At 36.8% G+C, this 20834-nt stretch overlaps 1 protein-coding gene and 2 long non-coding RNA genes across 38 annotated transcripts in view; 2 read left to right on the top strand and 1 right to left on the bottom strand.

The window, feature by feature from the left end:
• FSCB (fibrous sheath CABYR binding protein) overlaps positions 1 to 11191 on the top strand; it is a 220716-nt gene extending 209525 nt beyond the window's left edge. The window contains exons 2-5 of one of the 33 annotated variants that reach the window (XM_049113121.1): positions 8004 to 9476; positions 9510 to 9560; positions 9831 to 9864; positions 10102 to 11191. In XM_049113121.1, the coding sequence (XP_048969078.1) occupies positions 8012 to 9476; positions 9510 to 9560; positions 9831 to 9864; positions 10102 to 11002 (2451 nt within the window). In that variant the 5' untranslated portion in view covers positions 8004 to 8011 and the 3' untranslated portion in view covers positions 11003 to 11191. Of the gene's footprint in view, positions 1 to 7773; positions 7864 to 8003 lie in introns of those variants that run through there. The other 32 variants (XM_049113106.1, XM_049113114.1, XM_049113096.1 and 29 more) reach the window with 32 other exon arrangements.
• The window catches only part of LOC112657338 (uncharacterized), a 59753-nt gene extending 47804 nt beyond the window's left edge, over positions 1 to 11949 (bottom strand). The window contains exon 1 of the long non-coding RNA XR_003134958.3: positions 11874 to 11949. This is a non-coding gene — a long non-coding RNA (uncharacterized LOC112657338). The remainder of the gene's footprint in view (positions 1 to 11873) is intronic.
• LOC112657337 (uncharacterized) overlaps positions 1 to 20834 on the top strand; it is a 301844-nt gene that overhangs the window by 144630 nt on the left and 136380 nt on the right. For 2 of the 4 annotated variants that reach the window (XR_007412282.1, XR_007412283.1), the window contains exon 1: positions 11252 to 12035. The exons of the other annotated variants lie outside the window; for them this stretch is intronic. This is a non-coding gene — a long non-coding RNA (uncharacterized LOC112657337). Of the gene's footprint in view, positions 1 to 11251; positions 12036 to 20834 lie in introns of those variants that run through there. 4 annotated transcript variants of the gene reach the window in all.

Raw genomic sequence — 20834 nt, 5'->3', positions numbered from 1 at the left:
GTCTTCTCAATTTCTCTTTGATAGTTTGTTAGTATATAAAAATGAAACTGATTTTTGTTTATTGCTTTTGCAACGTTGTTGAATTTGTTTAATCTAACAGGGTTTTTTTTTTTTTTTAAAGATTTTATTTATTTATTCATTAGAGACACAGAAAGAGGGGCAGAGGCATAGACAGAGGGAGAAGCAGGCTCCTTGCGGGTAGCCTGATTCTAGACTTAATCCTAGGACCCTGGGATCATGCTCTGAGCCAAAGCCACCTAGGCACCCCAGTCTTTTGGGTTCTTTATAAAATACCATATCATGCACAAACAGACAATTGTAATTCTTCCTTTCTGATTTGGATGCCTTTTATTATTTCCTTCTTTTGCTGAATGACTCTGGTCAATACTCCTAGTAATATGTTATATAGAAGTGGTTATAGTGGGCATGCTTGTCTCTTTCCTCATCTTAGAAGAATAGCTTCAGATTTTCATTCTTAAGTATGATGTTAGCTGTGGCCTTGTCATATATGGTTTATAATGTTAAGGTACTTTACACGTATACTAATTTGTTGAATGTTTTTATCATAAAAGGATGTTTAAATTTTGTCAACTGCTTTTCTGCATGTTTTGGGATAATTATGTAATTTATCTTTTATTAATGTGGTGTATCACATTTATGGATTTGTATATGTTGAATTATCCTTTCATCCCAGAGATAAACCTCACTTGATTGTGAACTTTTAATGCATTGTTGAATCATTTTGTTGAGAATTTTTTATGTATATTCATCAGAGATATTGCCCTGTAATTTTTATTTCTTATAAAGTCCCTGTCAGACTTTGGTGTTAGGATGATGTTGGTTTCATAAAATGAATTTGGAATTGTTTTTTTATTTTTTAGAGGAGTTTGAGAGGTTTTGTATTAATTCTCCTTTAAATGTTTAGTAGAATTCACCAGTGAAGTTTCCAGAAAAGCCTGGGCTTTTCTTTGTTGGCAGTTTTTTTTTTTTTTTAAATTTTTTTAATGGAGTTCAATTTGCCAACATATAGCATAACACCCAGTGCTCATCCTGCCAAGTGCCCCCCTCAGTGCCCATCACCCAGTCACCCCAACCCCCCGCCCACCTCCCCTTTCACTACCCCTTGTTCATTTCCCAGAGTTAGGTGTCTCTCATGTTTTGTCACCCTCACTAATATTTTCACTCATTTTTTCTCCTTTCCCTTTATTCCCTTTCACTATTTTTTATATTCCCCAAATGAATGAGACCATATAATGTTTGTCCTTTTCCGACTGACTTATTTCACTCAACATAATACCCTCCAGTTCCATCCACGACGAAGCGAATGGTGGGTATTTGCCATTTCTAATGGCTGAGTAATATTCCATTGTATACATAGATCACATCTTCTTTATCCATTCATCTTTCGATGGACACAGAGGCTCCTTCCACAGTTTGGCTGTTGTGGACATTGCTGCTATAAACATCGAGGTGCAGGTGTTCACTGCATCTGTATCTTTGGGGTATATCCCCAGCAGTGCAATTGCTGGGTCGTAGGGCAGATCTATTTTTAACTCTTTGAGGAACCTCCACACAGTTTTCCAGAGTGGCTGCACCAGTTCACATTCCCACCAACAGTGCAAGAGGGTTCCCCTTTCTCCACATCCTCTCCAACATTTGTTTCCTGTCTTGTTAATTTTCACCATTCTCACTGGTGTGAGCTGGTATCTCATTGTGGTTTTTTATTTTTCTCATTGTGGTTTTGATTTGTATTTCCCTGATGGCTAGTGATGTGGAACATTTTCTCATGTGCTTGTTGGCCATGTCTATGTCTTCCTTGGTGAAATTTCTGTTCATGTCTTTTGCCCATTTCATGATTGGATTGTTTGTTTCTTTGCTGTTGAGTTTAATAAGTTCTTTGTAGATCTTGGATACTAGCCCTTTATCTGATAGGTCATCTGTAAATATCTTCTCCCATTCTGTAGATTGTCTTTTAGTTTTGTTGACTATTTCTTTTGCTGTGCAGAAGCTTCTTATCTTGATTAAGTACCAATAATTCATTTTTGCTTTTGTTTCTCTTGCCTTCATGGATGTATCTTGCAAGAAGTTGCTGTGGCCAAGTTCAAAAAGCGTGTTGCCTGTGTTCTCCTCTAGGATTTTGATGGATTCTTGTTTCACATTTAGATCTTTCATCCATTTTGAGTTTAACTTTGTGTATGGTATAAGAGAATGGTCTAGTTTCATTCTTCTGCATGTGGCTGTACAATTTTCCCAGCACCATTTATTGAAGAGACTGTCTTTTTTCCAGTGGATAGTCTTTCCTGCTTTGTTGAATATTAGTGACCATAAATTTGAGGGTCCACTTCTGGATTCTCTATTCTGTTCCATTGATCTATGTGTTTGTTTTGTGCCAGTACCACACTGTCTTGGTGATCACAGCTTTGTAGTACAACCTGAAATCTGGCGTTGTGATGTCCCCAGCTCTGGTTTTCTTTTTCAATATTCCCCTGGCTATTCGGGGTCTTTTCTGATTTCACACAAATCTTAAGATGATTTGTTCCAATTCTCTGAAGAAAGTCCATGGTATTTTGATAAGGATTGCATTAAATGTATACATTGCCCCGGGTAACATTGACATTTTCACAATATGAATTCTTTCAATTCATGAGCATGGAATATTTTTCCATTTCTTTGTGTCTTCCTCAATTTCTTTCAGAAGTGTTCTGTAGTTTTTAGTGTATAGATCCTTTACCTCTTTGGTTAGGTTTATTCCTAGGTATCTTATGCTTTTGGGTGTGATTGTAAATGGGATTGACTCCTTAATTTCTCTTTCTTCAGTCTCATTGTTAGTGTATAGAAATGCCACTGATTTCTGGGCATTGATTTTGTATCCTGTGTTGGCAGTTTTTGATTACTAATTTAATCTCCTTATTTGCTTTTGGTCTGTTCACATTTTCTATTTCTTCATGATTCAGTCTTGTTGGGTTCTAATTTTCTAGGAATGTACTCATTTCTTCTAACTTTTCCAATCCATTAATATATAATTGTTTCGTAGTCTTATGATCCATAGTATTTCTACATATCAGTTGTAATGCCTCTTCTTTTATTTCTATTTTTGTCCTTTCCTTTTTTTCTTAGTCTAGTTACAGATTTGTCAATGTTTTCTTTTGAAAAAAATTATCTCCATTTTATTAATATTTTCTATTGTCTTTCTGGTCTTTATTTCATTTCTTTCTGCTTTAATCTTTGCTATTCCCTTTCTTCTTCTACCCCTAGATTTAGTTTGTTCTTTTTTTTTTAGTTCTGTAAGGCATAAAGTTATCTATTTGAGATCTTCCTTTTCTTAAAATGTAGGCATTTATTACAATAAACTTCGCTTTTTGAACTACATTTACTTCATCCTATTAGTTTTGTTAAATTGTTTCTATTTCAGTTATTTCATGATATTTTTTATTTTTCTTTTGATTTCTTCTTTGACCCATAGGTTATTCAGCAGTATGTTGTTTAACATCCATATATTTGTGAATTTTCCTGTTGTCTTCTTGTAATTGATTTCTAATTTCATACCATTGTGATTAGCAAAGATGCTTGATATGATTTAAATTTTCTTTAATGTTTTAAAAACATGTTTTGTCAGGTAACATATGATATATCCTGGATGATGTTTTGTCTGGGCTAGAGAAGATATTTATTTACTTGCTGTTGGAAAGGATGTTCTATATGTATCTGTGAGGTCTATCTGGTCTAAAGTGAAGTTCAAGACCAAGTTTCCTTATTCATTTTCTATCTGGGTTATCTATTCATTAATGAAAGTGGTGAGTCCCCTACTTTTATTGTGTTGGTGCACAAATATTTACAGTTGCTATATCCAAAATAACAATACTTAGAATTTGCATGTTAATGCATCATCATTCCCCTATCTACTTCTTCCAGCACATTCTAATCGATGATTTCCTTAGCTCACTTAGTCTTTCCTCTTGCCACAGCAGAATTTTTTTCTTACAGTTCCTAAAATTTTCTTCCTGTTGTTACTCCCTTGGATACTTTATCAATTACTCTATCCTATAAACCCCTTTAGTCCTATTACTGTAGGTAATATATATTTTCTCTTCACTACTGAACAATATTTTCCACAATTTTTATATTTGTTTATTCAATTTCTCCCAGTATACAGTGAGATTCATAAGGACAGCAAAATGTGTTTTTGTGTTCTTGTTTCCCCAACCTGGCAACTCTCCCTTGAATATATAAATGCTCAATATTTTTTTGAGGTAATAATTACTTCCAAAAATTAAATAGAATTGGAAATAGACTTGTTGGCAAATGGTATGCACATTTTAGAAACATTTGGTATTTACTTTCAAATTATCCAGAATAAAGTTTGTATCAATTCAAACTTCTGCCAGTAATGTATAAACTATCCACTTAATAATATTCTCACTTTTGGGGCATATTAACTTTAAAATAAGCTTTGCAAATGTTACATTGGTATTTTAATTTTTATTTTAGAAGTGAACTTGATCTCTTTTATCTATTTATTGGTCACCTATTTTTCTCCTATAAATTTTCTATTCATGTCCTTTGTTAATTTTTCTATTGTGAGTTTTAAATTGATTTCTAAAATCTTTTAGATATTAAATATAGCTCTTTGTCTATGTGATATTTTGTACTTATTTTTCCTAGATTTTCATTACACTTTAATTTTATTTTTAATTTACAGGGATTTTAGAATTTTGTGGCATCTATCTCCACATTTCCACTGAAATTGCTCTTACTAAAATTACCAATAGTCTTATAGTTATTATATCCAGTGGGCATTTTTCAGACTTCACCTTTTTTAATCTACTCAGAACAAAGCAATATAGGTCACAGTTTAGATATTTGGTGTATGTTGATTTGAAACATCTCTGCCACCTCTAAATCATAGCTTTCAAAGTTATTATAATAAAAAAATGAAACTAAGTGCTACTTAGCACATTTGTTTTTGGTAACATTAAATGCAAATCATCAGGTAGAAGCCTTTTAGTAAATCCCTCTGGTTTTATGAATATGGAAATGAGTCAAATATTGTGTGAAACCAAATGCCAGACCTGAATTAGAAATAAAGAAACTAGCTCTAGAGATTGAGAAAGAATTGGAAGTACAGCATTCCAAGTAGAAGTCAGAAGTATGGGGTTCTGAAAGAATATCGTATTAGTTTCCCAGAACTGCAGTAAGAAAGTACGACACACTGGGATAAAACAACAGAACTTTATTTTCTCACAGTTCTAGAGAGTCAAAGTCCTAAATAATTGGCAGAGCCATGGTCCCTCTGAAGACCGTGGGAGAGAATTCACTGTTTCTTTTAGCTTCTGGTAGCCCTAGGTATTCCTTGCTTTATGGCAACATAACACAAATCTCTGCCTCCATCTTCACATGGACATCTTCATTCTGTGTCTTTTCCCCCTCTTTTTATAAGGACAACTTGACCTGATTAAATTTACAAAGATCCTTTTTCCAAATAAGGTCACATTCACAGTGCCCAATATATCTTTTTGGGATACACAATTCAATCCATAATGGATATAAACCAAGTAAATGGGAAAAAACTGAATCATGTGAAATTTCTAACAAAGGGTAAAACACCAAACCCTAAAGTGTCAAGATAGGTTGAATAATGATTAGTTCATGAGATAGATCAGCCGGGAAAAAGGAGCATTTTAAGAAATTTGAGAAATATGAGAATTTAAGAAATATGAGGAATTGCTGTGAATTTAAGAAATATGAGAAATTGCTCCCTGAAATCCCTTGTAATTCCATTTGGAATTTCCTTTTTTTTTTTTTTTTAAATTTTTATTTATTTATGATAGTCACACACAGAGAGAGAGAAGCAGAGACACAGGCAGGAGGAGAAGCAGGCTCCATGCACCGGGAGCCCGATGTGGGATTCGATCCTGGGTCTCCAGGATCGCGCCCTGGGCCAAAGGCAGGCGCTAAACCGCTGCACCACCCAGGGATCCCTCCATTTGGAATTTCAAGTAAATTTTTAATTGATTATTTAGGCATGTTATGTTGCTTCTATAAATAAGCTAGTGACAAAGGCAGTTTAGTACAATAGGTTGGTGTAACTAAGGTTGATCAAAGTCTTTGTTATTTATTGGAGGGGAAAAATAAATATCAAATAATTAGAAATTGAAAATTCAACTGATATTGAAAATTCAATTTGTGTCTATGGAAGATTTGGTAAAACCTTATTTAAGTGGAGGCAGCAAAGTTAATGCAATTGCATAATCCAACTAATGCAATATTGGTTTTGACATTTATTTCTTGTTATAAATCAACCCCCCCAAAAAAATAAAAATAAAAAATAAATCAACCCCAAATGGATTTTGAAGATACTCTATAAAATCTCAGAAACTTGATTACAAAAGACACATGCAATGTGTGACAGATGTATTTGATAACACCAGATCACAAAGAGGTTGATAAGCAACCTAATTTTCAAAGTACAACAGGTCTGATTAAAAATTATGTCCATTCTTTTGTAAAATGATTATTGTTATGCTTCACTCTATTAATTCTTATAAAGATAGAACATAGTGGAGCAGAATAGACAAAAATTAAAGCAGAGCAAGTTGAGATGTAGGACAAGCAACATGGTTTCTAACACATTTGTCCAATTACACTGAACAAATATTCACTGATTCCTGCCAAGAGACTGAGGTGGTTTTAGGGGCTAGGTCAAAGAATGTGAAAAGTATTAATTTATTTGGCTAAGATGACCTAACTACAATTATGGCTAATGCGTGTCAAACAAGGGTAATTATTCAATGACATTTTCATATTTCCTAGGGGCATAAAGAAATTTAAAAATATTTCTAGGTTAATCAAATTATGATTGTTTAAATATATTTGTCTCTGTGACTACATTTTTGAAGTCTGTATTTTTCCCTTTAACTTTCTGTAGACCAAAGTTATGTTTTTTTTGTACATCTTTTGATAAACTTTCATCTTGCTAGTAAAATTTTTGTGATGTGTAAGGTAAAGTTTTATTTACATTCCTAATATATTATACCATTTACAATTTGCTTAATTGAGTTTCCTCAATTTCAAGGCTTCAATTCACAGTTTTTATCTTCATTAGAGAATTTATTCCTACTTGATTATTCAGTAGCTTATATATTTAAGAAAACATTTTATTTCACTTGACATATCTTTAGACATAACTTTTTTTTATTCGGTAAACTTTGGGTGGAACTATTTTCTGAAATAGTTGAAAATAAAAATATCTCAAGTTGTTTGACAATGCAAATATGCTATCTATAGATATATAGATATAGATAGATAGGCTCTTGTAGTTACTGAGTACTAAGGACATAGGAAAGGAGTTTACATGGAATGGACCTCAGAACTCACATTTTTCAAGCAATATTCACTTTCTTCTAAATCATGTAAGTATATATTTTGATAGAACATTGCCACATACATGTCTCAGTTGTTTTCTTCAACAATTGAAAATAGGCTGCAGCATTCTGAGTTCTGCAGTATAACTGTCTTTGATAGCAGGATGAAAAGAGCAGAATTGAAAGTTCAAAAGCATCACTTTCGCTATTAGGAAGCAGCGTTACTGGAGTTTACTTGACATTCCTCCAATAGATAAATGCTTTTTTGAACTTGGTGTTTCAAACAGTAGCTCTCTGTCTTGCAGTCATTCTTTAAAAGTATTTATACCATGTTAAAAAGTGCTTGGAATACCACCAATGGAACCTTGTAGGGAGAACTGACTGTGATGTCATAGACCTTTAAGGGAAACTTCTAGAAGTGAGATTAGTCATATGAGAGACTAAACAGGAAAGATGCTTACTGAGTAAGGTGGGATCCAACAAGAGTGTAGTACAGAATGCAGTAAGTTATGAATTACTTTTTTTCTAAGGTAGCTTAATAGAACAACACTTAATGAAGAAAGGCAAAGGCTTACCTATCTGGTACATTTGTGGTTCTTGATGATTAATTACTTGAAGACTAATACCTTTGAAATTCACCAGTTTTAGAAATGGAAGAGAGTGATGAACCTGATCAGCCCATCTCAGCAGGGAGGCAAGAAATTCGAAAAAGAAGACGACTCAGCCAATCAATGGTAGACAAATCCCAGCAGACTGAAGTAACAGAGAAAAAGAAACACTTGCCTATATCACAATCATCTGGTCCTAAATCTACCGTTAGTATTGGTAATATTCCTGGAAGCAAAGTCAATTATGAGTCTCTCAGAGTATCTTCTCAACTTCAGCAAACTTGGACAAAGAGAAAGCATGTACAGGATATGACTGATAAATCTCTGCAAACAGAGGCTATTGTAGAAGAGAAAAAAGAAGAAATCAGATCAGTCGGTGAAACAGTGGTACCTGAAGAAAAGCCAGCTGCTGTTGGAGCAGCAGTCCCTGAATTTCCAGAGACTGTTCAGGAAGTAGAAATTCCACCAAGCAGACATTCAATTCAACTAAAAATAGACAGATCTCAGCAGACCAGTTGTACTGGAGACTGGTCAATGATGAACATTCCTCAAAAAGAAAAAGTGGACAAGGAACAGCAGACATACTTTAGTGAAACAGAAATAGTAGTTATTGGCCAACCAGATAGCTCTTTCTCAAAGTCAAATGAAGTTGTGCAAAAAAGTGAATCCTCAGGGAAGCTTTTCATTAGTGAATATCCTGAATTGCTACCCTCAACAAGTAGAGATGAAGAAATTAGGCGGATAAGTATTAGCAAATTTCTATTTAGTCAACAAAGCAAAAAAGGTTCTTTGGAACTTTCAGAAGATGAGCAATATGTTCTAGGTGATGTGTCTCCTACAGCAGAAGAGATCTTTGCTGAAGTCCAATCTCTGCCAGATGAGACTACTGCTGAAAACTTCCCTACTGAACCTCAGCCTCCACCAATTGAAGAGGCTCCTACAGAAGAGGGCCTTGCTACAATAGAGCCCACCCTAAGTGAAGAGGCTCTTTCAGAAGGGCCTCCTGTTGAAGTTCAGTCTCCAAAAGTTGAAGAAGCTCCTGTTGAAGTACAGATTTTCCCAGCTGAAGAGATTTCTACAGAAGAGGCCCCTGCTAAAGTAGAGTCTATCCCTGCTAAAGAGGCTTTCTTAGAAGAGGTTTATCCTGAAGTTCAGCTTACAACAGCTGAAGAGCCTCCTATGCGAGAGACTGAAGAATTTCAGCCTCTACTGGCTGAGACCTCCCCTGAAGTTCAGCCTCCACCAGCTGAGAAGGCCCCTGCAGAAGAGGCCTCAGATGAAGTTCAGCCTCCACTGGCTGAGACCTCCCCTGAGGTTCAGCTTCCACCATCTGAGAAGGCCCCTGCAGATGAGACCTCTGATGAAGTTCAGCCCCCACCAGCTGAGACCTCTTCTGAAGTTCAGCCTCCACCAGCTGAGAAAGCCCCTGCAGAAGAGGCCTCAGATAAAGTTCAGCCTCCACCAGCTGAGAAGGCCCCTGCAGATGAGACCTCTGATGAAGTTCAGTCTCCACCAGCTGAGACCGCTCCTGAAGTTCAGCCTCCACCAGCTGAGAAAGCCCCTGCAGAAGAGGCCCCAGATGAATTTCAGCCTCCACCAGCTGAAAAGGCCCCTGCAGATGAGACCTCTGATGAAGTTCAGTCCCCACCAGCTGAGACCACTCCTGAAGTTCAGCCTCCACCAGCTGAGAAAGCCCCTGCAGAAGAGGCCCCAGATGAAGTTCAGCCTCCACCAGCTGAAAAGGCCCTTGCAGATGAGACCTCTGATGAAGTTCAGTCTCCACCAGCTGAGACCGCTCCTGAAGTTCAGCCTCCACCAGCTGAGAAAGCCCTTGCAGAAGAGGCCCCAGATGAAGTTCAGCCTCCACCAGCTGAGAAAGCCCCTGCAGATGAGACCTCTGATGAAGTTCAGTCCCCACCAGCTGAGACCACTCCTGAAGTTCAGCCTCCACCAGCTGAGAAAGCCCTTGCAGAAGAGGCCCCAGATGAAGTTCAGCCGCCACCAGCTGAGAAGTCCCCTGCAGATGAGGCCCCAGATGAAGTTCAGCCTCTACCAGCTGAGAAAGCCCCTGCAGAAGAGGCCCCAGATGAAGTTCAGCCTCCACCAGCTGAGAAGGCCCCTGCAGATGAGACCTCTGATGAAGTTCAGTCTCCACCAGCTGAGACCGCTCCTGAAGTTCAGCCTCCACCAGCTGAGAAAGCCCCTGCAGAAGAGGCCCCAGATGAAGTTCAGCCTCCACCATCTGAGAAGGCCCCTGCAGATGAGACCTCTGATGAAGTTCAGCCTCCACCAGCTGAGAAAGCCCCTGCAGAAGAGGCACCAGATGAAGTTCAGCCTCCACCAGCTGAGACCTCCCCTGAAATTCAGCCTCCACCATCTGAGAAGGCCCCTGCAGATGAGCCCTCTGATGAAATTCAGCATGCACCAGCTGAGACCTCTCCTGAAGTTGAGCCTCCTTCAGCTGAGGAGGTCCCTGCAGAAGAGGCCCCAATTGACGTTCAGTCTCCACCAGCTGAGACCTCTCCTGAAGTTCATTCTCCACTACTTGAGGAGGCCCCTGTAGAAGAGGCCGCAGTTGAAATTTGTTCTACACCACCTGAGGAGGCTCCTAAAGAAGATACCTCAGCTAGAGTTTGGTCTGAACCCGCTGGGGTAGCTCTTGTTGAACCTCAGCATCCATCAGCTGAAGAAACGACTTTAGAAATGGTCCCTGTTGACAAACAGTTTCCAGCAGCTGAAGAGGACTTTTTTACACAAATTTCTGTAGAAGATGTCCTTGCTGAAGTTCAGCCTCCACCATCTGAACACACTGCTGCAGATGAGCCTTTGGTAGACCATATGTCTACTGAATATCAACATCTCCAGACAGCAGATGTCCCAGTGGTAAAATTAGAATCACTGGTTTTGGAAGATCAGCAAAAACCTGAAGAGCCTTTGGAACTAGATCCTGTCCCTGAAGATTTGTCTAATATCAAGAAAGAACAGGCTCCTGCCTTTGAAATAGAGGGTGTCTTTCATATAGAAATAAAATAGAGGCCTCTTTTTCAGCTGTAATCAGGTCTTAACTAAGCTAGCAATCAGAAGCTAGGGACTTATGGATGTACACACTTTAGAAAAGTGTAGCATTTGGAAGTCACTCTGTGAACAAGGAAATAAAAGGAAACCCCAAGACATGGACCACTGGTCAGAAAATGAACAATAAAAACTACAGGTTTAAAGTTACTGTGTTATCTTAATTCAAATCTAGCACATATAAAATATCCATTTGGAAATGAAGTAAGTTGATGATTGAAATAATTACTTAAAATATCCTTTCTATAATAAACCCTGTTGAAAAGGGTAAAGTAAGCTCTATAGCTGTATATTCTTCTCACTACATGTAGTTTGTAGTGGAAAAGGCAGTTTCTTTGCTACAGTTCTCTCATCTCCTTTAAATTCCTTGAGTTTTAGTCACATGGCTAAAGGTTTGTGTTTTTTCCCTCCTTATTATAATACATCACATTTTTTTTAATACATCACATTTTTAATTCTTTTTTCTATTTGATTCCTTCTGAGACCAGTAATCCTTTCCTGTTTTCATCCCTATCTTCTTGCATATTTTACATTTCCATATCTGGATAGGGAAATTTAATTCCTTTGTAAGTCTTTATTTTAATGAAGATAGCCTGGATAAAGTATTTTAAAAGGTGTGTAAACATAAAGAAAAATATGCTTCGATGGCCATGAGGGCATATTTCTACTTTTAATTTCATCTCAACTTAGAGTGTAATGAGTCCTTTGGAAGCTTGGCTCAATTTTTGTATCCTGAATTTGTATGAAGAGAAACTTGAATAAAGTCAAATGACTAGTTGTTATATAGTAGTCTCCCCTTATCTGCAGTTTTGCTTTCCATAGTTTCACTTACCCAAGATCAACTGTGGTCCGGAAGCATATTTTCCTTCTGATGTACTTTCCCTTGAAGGTCAGTAGTAGCATACTGCTACATCACAATGCCTCTATCATTCACCACACTTCATCTCATCATGTAGGCATTTTATCATCTTACATCATCATCACAAAGAGAAGGGTGAGTACAGTACAAGAAGATATTTGAAAGAGAAAGACATTACATTCACATAACTTTTATTATAGGATATTGTTATAATTGTTCTAATGTATTATCAGTTATTGTTGTTAATCTCTTATTGTGCCTAATTTATAAATTAAGCTTTATTGTAGATATGTATGAAATAGGAAAAAACAGTATACATAGGGCTAATACTATACAGGATTTCAGGCATTCCCTGAGGATCTTTGACAGCACTCTCTGTGGATAAGAGGGAACTATTGGATAAGCTATTGACATTTTTAAAGAGTAATTATGAATTAATATAAGCTATATGTTAATAAATGACATCTTGGTTTCTATGGTTATGGCAACTTTTGGGAAAATATTTTCTTTAGCTACAATTTAGTTGCTATATGCTGAAATGAGATGATTCTCTTAAAAATTTAATTTGGTTAGTGTATTTTTCTGTTTAATAAAAACTCTAGATTGATGATTCCAGACTTTATTAAACTTTGATGCTCTATAATTGTTAGATTTTTCTCACATTCATCATTACCTATGTTTAGTGTATGATAAGAGCATGTGGCATTTTAAAAAAGATTTTGTTTATTTATTGAGAGAGCACAAGCGGAGGTGGGGAGTGGGAGAGGGAGAAGCAGGCTCCCCACTAAGCAGAGATTGCCACATGGGACTCCATCCCAGGACCTGGGATTATGACCTGAGCCAAAGGCAGATGCTTAACTGAGCCACCCAGGGGCCCTAGAACATGTGACATTTTGAAGTGATTTTTGTTAAGTACAGTATTTTAAAAATATGTGCCAGATTTGAGGTTGACAAACATTATTCTAGACTTCTTGAATGAGAGTTGCTTTTTTGGTATTTCCAAGTCCTTAAAATGATTTTGTTTTCTAAGATACTTAAAATCCAGTTAAACTCCTTTTTCTAAATTTGAAGCTTTTTCTGTTTTAGATTTTTTAAAGGTTTTTGTTTAAATTTGAGTTAGTTAACAGTGTAATATTAGTTTCAGGTGTACAATATAATGTTTCAACACTTCCATACAACAACTGGTGCTCATCATGAGATGTGTACTCCTTAATCCCCATCACCTAGTTCACCCATCCCCTCACCCCATCCTTCTAGTAACTATAAGTTTGTTCTCTATAGTTAAGAGTCTGTTTCTTGATTTGTGTCTCTTTTCTCCCCCTTTGTTTGATTGTTATGTTTCTTAAATTGTGCATATGAATGAGATCATATGGTATATGTCTTTTTCTGACTGACTTATTTCACTTAGTATAATACTCTCTAGCTCCACCTATGTCATTACAAACAACAAGACTTCATTCCTTCTTTCGGATATATATATATAAATATATATATTTAACTATATATATAATATATATTATGCATATATATATATATATATATATGCAACAGCTTCCATATCTATTTATCAGTTGGTGGACTCGTGGGCTGTTTCCACAATTTGGCTATTGTAAATAAGGCTGCTATAACAATTGAGGTGCATATATCCTTTTGAAATGGTATTTTATATTCTTTGGGTAAATACCTAGTAGTGTGATTGCTGGATCATAAGATAGTTCTATTTTTAACTTTTTGAGCAACCTCCATACTGTTTTCCAGAGTGGCTGCACCAATTTGCATTGAACAGTGCACGAGAGTTCTCTTTTCATTACACCTTCACCAACACCTGTTGTTTCTAGATTTTAGCCATTCTGACAGGTGTGAGGTAATATTTGGTAGTTTTGATTTGGCTATTGAGTTTTATAAGTTTTTAATATATTTTTGAATGCCAACTCTTTATTAAAAATGTCATTTGCAGATATCTTCTCCCATTCTGTAGGTTGCCTTTTAATTTTGTTGCTTGTTTCCTTTGCTGTGCAGAAGCTATTTATTTTGATGCTGTTTCAATAGTTTATGTTTGCTTTTGCTTCTTTGACATGGAACACCTTTCTAGAAAAATGGTGCTATGGCTGATGTCAGAAAAATTACTGCCTGTGCTTTCTTCAAGGACTTTTATGGTTTTCTGTCTCATATTTACATCTTTAATCCATTTTGCATTTATTTTTGTGTATGATGAAATAAAGTGGCCCAGTTTCATTCTTTTGCATGTTGATGTCCAGTTTTCTTGACATCATTTGTTGAAGAGACAGTTTTTTTTCCCATTGGATATTTTTTCCTGCTTTTGTTGTTATTTCTTCTCTCTTGTTTGTGATTTTATTTATTTGAGTCCTTTCTTCTTTTTGGTATGTCTGGCTGGAGGTTTATCAATTTTACTGATTTTTTCATTGAACCAACTCCTAGTTTCATTGATTTAATCTATTTTTTGTTTTTGTTTCTATGTCATTTATTTTTGTTCTAGTTATTATTTCCTTTGCTCTTTTTAATTTTTTCCCCCTAGCTCCTTTAGGGGTGAGGTTAGGTTGTTTATTTGAGATTTTTCTTGCTTTTATCTCTGTAGTAGAGGGTCTCACTGATTTCTTCCATTCTTTCCTCAAGTCTAATGAGTATCTTTATGATCATTGCTTTAAATTCTCCATCAGGCATGTTACTTATATCTCTTTTGCTTAATCTCTGGCCATAGCCTTTTCTTGCTGTTTCATTTGGGATAATTTCCTCTGTCTTCTCATTTTATCTAAGTCTCTGCCTGCTCTCTGTGTTAGAAATGCAAGTTAAACCCCTCCTGCTCCTGCAAGTAATGGCTTTATGAAGAAGAGGTCATGTAGTGCCTGGAATCTGGTACTTCAGGGAATGTCTCTGGTATGTGCTATCATACACTCTACTGTTCTGTTCTAGCTGCTCTCTCCCTCAGGCTAAGTCATCTGCAGGGGCTCTGCTTGCCTGCTGTGGGCAGTGTTTGGTTGGTCCCTGGCCTAAATGTGGCAGATTTTAACTATATGTGCTCTGGTCTGCTTGTGAAATGAGAGCCATCACCACCTCCACTGGAACCGAGGCCCTGCAAAACTATCTGGTTGGGAGACATGTGGAGACACATGTTTGTGCTGGCCTTCTGGAGGAAGGGCCCACCATACTGGGACTGAAGTGTGACTGAGAAAGGTAGTTCTTCTGGAACTTAGTGTAAACAAGTTAGGCAGTCAATGTCCACACTGTGCTGGTTCCCACAAGTGGCCTTGTACTTATGCTGAGGGGTATGGGAGGGAAATGGTACCAGCTAGCTCCTTTGCCTCTGGAGAAGTTTGTCCATGAACACTCTCCTTTAGAGACATACTCCAATAAGAACAAATAATATCTCCACTATGTGCCCCCAGCAAACTCTTCAGATTGCTGTTTCCATGTTCTATATCCCCAGGTTGTTTGCTTGCTTTCTCTCCAAGAGAAATCCCAGTGTTTCTGAACTCTCCTAGAGCCCAGACTGCTGAGATTTAAAACTTCAGGCTTTATGTCCCTCTGCTTGCAAGAACTCACAAAATTGAGCTCTTCTCACTTTCCAACTTAATGGCTATGGGGAAACATTCTCCTTGTGCATTCCCCTATGAACCCCCTCTCTCTAGCCCTTCTCCATGACTGCAGCTCCCTCTCCTCTGCAGCAGCCAGGTTCTGTTTCTCCTCTAAACCATGTCTCCATACTTCCTATCTTCTTTGATGTGGCCTCTAGTCTACCTTTATTTTTTTTTTTTTAAGATTTTATTTATTTATTCATGAGCGACACTCAGAGAGAGGCAGAGACATAGGCAAGGGAGAGACAGGATTTGTATGGGGAGCCTGATGCCTGACTTGATCCCAGGACCCTGGGATCATGACCTGAGCCAAAGGTAGATGCTCAACCACTGAGCCACTCAGGTGCTCTGGCCTCTTCTCTACCTTTAGTTGTGGCATTTTTACTGCTGGACTTTAGGTCAATTTGTGGGGTATGGTATTTAGGATGATTTAATAGTGATCTAGTTGTATTCATGGGATGAAGCGAGCCAGGGTCTCCTACTCTGCTGCCATCTTCCCCAGATCTATTTTAGATTTTTATGTCTTCTTTGGAAAAATGTTTATTCAGGTCATTTGTCTATTTTAATGTTGGTTTTTTTGGTGTGTTTTTTTTTTTTTGTATGAATTCTTTGTATACTTTAGAAATTAACTCAGTATTGGATAGATGCTTTGCAACTATCTTTTCCCATTTCATAGGTTGCTTTTTCATTTTGTTAATGGTTTTCTTTTGCTGTACCAAAGCTTTTTAATTTAATGTAGTCTCTCGTTTATTTTTTATTTTGTTGTATTTGCTTTTGGGATCTAAAAAAAGATCATTGCCAAGACCAATGTCAAGGAGCTTACCCTGTATGTTTTCTTCTAGGAGTTTTATGACTTCTGGTCTTCCACTCAAGTCTTTAATGTATTTTGAGTTAAATTTTATGTATGATGTAAGATTAAGAGTGCAGTTTCACTTTTTTACATGTGAATATACAATTTATTGAATGCCATTTATTGAATAGACTTTCCCAATGCATATTTTAAGCTTCTTATTTACTTAAGTAACCCCTATACCCAATGTGGAGCTCAAACTCACAATCCTGAGATTGAGTATCATGCTCTTCTAGCAGAGCCAGTCAGGTGACATCCCCTCCCATTTCATATTCTTAGTAACTTTGTTGAAAATTAATTGAACATTAATTATATGCATGTGTTAATTTCTGGGCTTTCTATTCCATTGATCTACACATCTGTTTTAATGCCAATAACATATTGTTTTGATTATTATTATTACTTTTAAATATTTTATTCATTTATTCATGACAAGCACAGAGAGAGAAAGAGAATCAGAGACACAGGCAGAGGGAGAAGCAGGCTCCATGCAGGGGGCCTGACACGGGACTCGATCCTGGGTCTCCAGGATCACACCCCGGGCTGAAGGTGGCACTAAACTGATGAGCCACCAGGGCTGCCCTGTTTTGATTATTAAAGCTTTGTTATAGCATTTGAAATCAGGAAGTGTGAAGCCTGCACCTTTTTTCTTCTTGGTCAAAGATTGCTTTGACTTAGGGTTTTTGGTGGTTCCACAAAAATTTTAGACACTCTTTCTGTTCCTGTGAAAAATGCCACTGGAATTTTGGTAGAGATTGCATTGAATCTATAAATGGCTTTAGGGTAGTAGGGACATTTTAACAATATTTATTTTTTCCCATCCATGAATGTTGAATATCTTTCTCTTTATTTGTGTCTTTAATTTCTTTCATCAATGTCTTTCAGTGTACAGATATTTTATCTTCTTGGTTAATGTATTCCTAAATAATTTATTGTTTTTGTTGATGCTGTAAATGGGATGGTTTTCTTAATTGCTCTTTCCAGTAGTTCACTTTTAGTGTATAGAAACTTAACTGATTTTGTATGTTCATTTTGTATCCTGCAATTTTAATGAATTCATTTATTCTGAAGTTTCTGGTAAAGTCTGTAGGGTTTTCTACTTAAAATATGTCATTATAGGTAGAGATAATTTTTTTTTGTCTTCCTTTCCAATTTGGATGACTTTTATGTCTTTTTCATACTTAATTGCTCTCGCTAGGATTTCCAGTGCTATGTTGAATAAAAGTGGCAAGAATGAGCATCTCTGTCTTGCTCCTGATCTTCAAAAGAAAGCTTTCAGCTTTTTTAATATGATGTTAGCTCTGGGCTTGTCTTATGTGGCCTCTATTATGATGAGATAAGTTCCTTCCCTATCCAATTTGCTTGTAGTCTTTATCATAAAAGAATGTTGATTTTGTCAAATGCTTTTTCTGCACCCTTTCAGAAGATTATGGAACTAACAACTGCTTTTTTTTATTTTGGTCCTCTGTGAGTTGAATGCAAACCTTGTTGGCTTTCAGAAGTAGATAATTTAGAGTCCCAAACCATTTGGTGGTGGTCTTAAAAGTTGGGGCACTGGATGTGTGGTTCAAGCTTTTTACTCTTGAGGAAGAACCTGGGCATTAAAGAGTTCCTTCCTGATTATACAGTGCTATGCCTTGGGGTAGGATTTATAGAAAGAGTATGTCTCAGACTTTATCTATTTCAAGTATTTTCTAATTTGCTTGATATGTAGAAGTTATTCAGCTAGTTTCTGAATTTCTCTCAGAGGGAACTGCTCTATATGTAGCTGTATCTGTGCATCTGTGGAAGGAGGGAAATACAGGAACATCCTATGTTGCCATCATAATAAAAGCCATCTTGGTCTGGACCCTAAGAGGGACTTTTGCTCGGGAAAATTCCCACTAGAAAGTTACATGAAAAATTATATTTCTCAATAGATGTATGGCTGTTTGTGGTATCTGCTATAATATTTCATCTTTTTTATGTCCATAAGATCGGTATTGATATTCTGTTTCTAATTAAGATAAAATTATCGGTATTTTATATCAATAAGTATTAGTAACTGTTTTCTTTCTCTGTCTCTTTCTATATCTCTCTCTTTAAAATAAAAAATCAGTCTGGCTTGAGGTATATTAGTTTTATTGATCTTTCCAAAGAATCAACCTTTGGTTTCATTTATGTCCCTACTTTTTTTTTTAATTTAATGACTTCTCTCATCCTTATTATTTATATTTTTCTACTTCTACTCCCTTATGTATTGTTTTTTTTTCAGATGTCATCTGATGTCATTGATTTAATCTTTATATCTTTTTCTTTTTTTTAAGATTTTGTTTATTTATTCATAGAGAGACACACAGAGAAAGAGGGGGGAGAGAGAGAGAGAGAGAGAGAGAGAGAGAGAGAGAGAGAGGCAGAGACACAGGCAGAGGGAGAAGCAGGCTACATGCACCGGGAGCCCGACGTGGGATTCGATCCCGGGTCTCCAGGATCGCGCCCTGGGCCAAAGGCAGGCGCTAAACCGCTGCGCCACCCAGGGATCCCTGCACATTTCTTTCAGCAGTGTTTTAGCTGCATCTCATAAGTTCCAATACCTCGTTCTTTCATTGCCATTCAGTTCAAATATTTTACAACTTCATTTTGTATCATTTGATATATGAGTTACTAAAGAATATGTTATTTGATTTCTAAATATTTGGAGATTTTTCAGATTTATTTCTGCTATTGATTTTAACTTAATAATGTTATTGTCATAAAATGTACTTAGTTTGATTTGACCTTTTCAATTTATTGAGACTTGTTTCATAGCCTAGCATATGGCCTATCTTGGTAAGTGCTCTGTGTTCTAAAATATTCTATTGTTTTCGGTTGGAGTGTTCTATAAATGTCAGTTTTAGAATCAACAATTGGTTGACAGTGTTGTTTACTTCTTCTATATCATTACTGATTTTCTATCCACCTGTTCTCTAGATTATTGAGAGAGTTATGCTGAAATCTCTAACTATAATTATGGATTTGTCTATTTCTCCCTGAAGTTCTATCAGTTTTTGCCTCATGTATCATGAGGCTTTTGTGTTGGCTGCATAAATGTTTAGAATTATTGTCTTCTTGATAAAGACTCCTTTTATTCCTGGTAATAGCCTCTCATCGGTAACATTGTTACTTGTCAGGTTTAGATCCTTAATATCCTTTCCTTTATTTACTGTGGCCATTATGTGCTTTTCTTATTTTAGCCTTTCTTTTTCTAAATAATCTTTCCTATTATTGCCAGAGTTATTTTTTTATAATACACATCTGCTCATGCAGTCATTTGCTTATAGAATAAACCCTATATTCCTTACAATGATAGCCATGACCCTTTACATCTACTATAACCTACTTAAACTACCCTTATTAATTATAGAGTAGTAGTAGAAAGTAAAGGTTAAAATCATGACTGCTAGTTAGCAAATCCTGACTCATTACTTACAAGCTGTTTAGCAAGTCAGATTAATTAACTGCTCCATGCCTCATTTACTCATCTGAAAAATAATAAGCATAATACCTAACCAATAGGATTGTTGTAACAATATAGTTAATCCATATTAAGTTCATTGAATGGTACCTAGCACAGAATCAGCAACAATTGCTGGTTCCTGCTCTCATCATTGTTACTTGCATTCTTTCTTTCTTGGGACATTCACTTTTTGTATTTAAGTTCTTATCATACCTGGCAATTATTGTTATGCTACAACTGTCTCTTATTTGTTCATTATGTTTTAGTCATTTGTGTCCTGGAGAGCCTGGGTCATATTAATTAACTAATTAAAGATTTATTTGTTTATTTATTCTTAGAGAGAGAGAGAGAGAGAGTAAGCACATAGGAGCAGGGGGTAGGGGCAAAGGGAGGGAGAGAATCTCAACCAGACTCCCCGCAGAACATGGAGCCCAATTCAGGGCTGGATCTCATAACTCTGAGATCATGACCTGAACCAAAATCAAGAGTCAGATGCTTAACTGACTGAGCCATGAGTCATATTTAAAGTTTTTATTTTAGCAGGCAGCTGCCCTGCTTTGGTTTACATATCCTGGCCTACTTTTATGGGCTGCGGTTCCAATGAAGATTTAATTTTCAAAGACTTTGTAGTGCTATTTTGGTCTGCCCTTTACCTTGGAACTTCCACTGGTTCCTGCTGAAGCCACCTGAGGAGGCCAAAGGAGCTTTTACTGGCCAGGCTGCCTGGTGCCTCTCGGGTACAGGAGGGAGAGGTTCATTCTTACCAAGAATAAGAAGCTTCCCTGGCAGGCAGTTGTGTGGCAGAATGTTCCTTGCCGGTGCCCCTGCTACCCTGTGTCGCCTTTTGGAGGATGGAGCATTTCAGGCCCATGAGGACAAACAGGCTTACAGGCTAGACATTATTGTTTGTTTGTTTTTGTTTGCTTTAAATTTTTTTTTTATTGGAGTTCGATACGCCAACATAACACCAGTGCTCATCCCGTCCAGTGCCCCTCTCAGTGCTCGTCACCCAGTCA

This window comes from Canis lupus, chromosome 8 (assembly GCF_003254725.2).
Source record: "Canis lupus dingo isolate Sandy chromosome 8, ASM325472v2, whole genome shotgun sequence".
In the NCBI taxonomy this organism is placed as follows: domain Eukaryota; kingdom Metazoa; phylum Chordata; class Mammalia; order Carnivora; family Canidae; genus Canis; species Canis lupus.
This window is presented reverse-complemented; position numbering and strand designations above follow the sequence as displayed.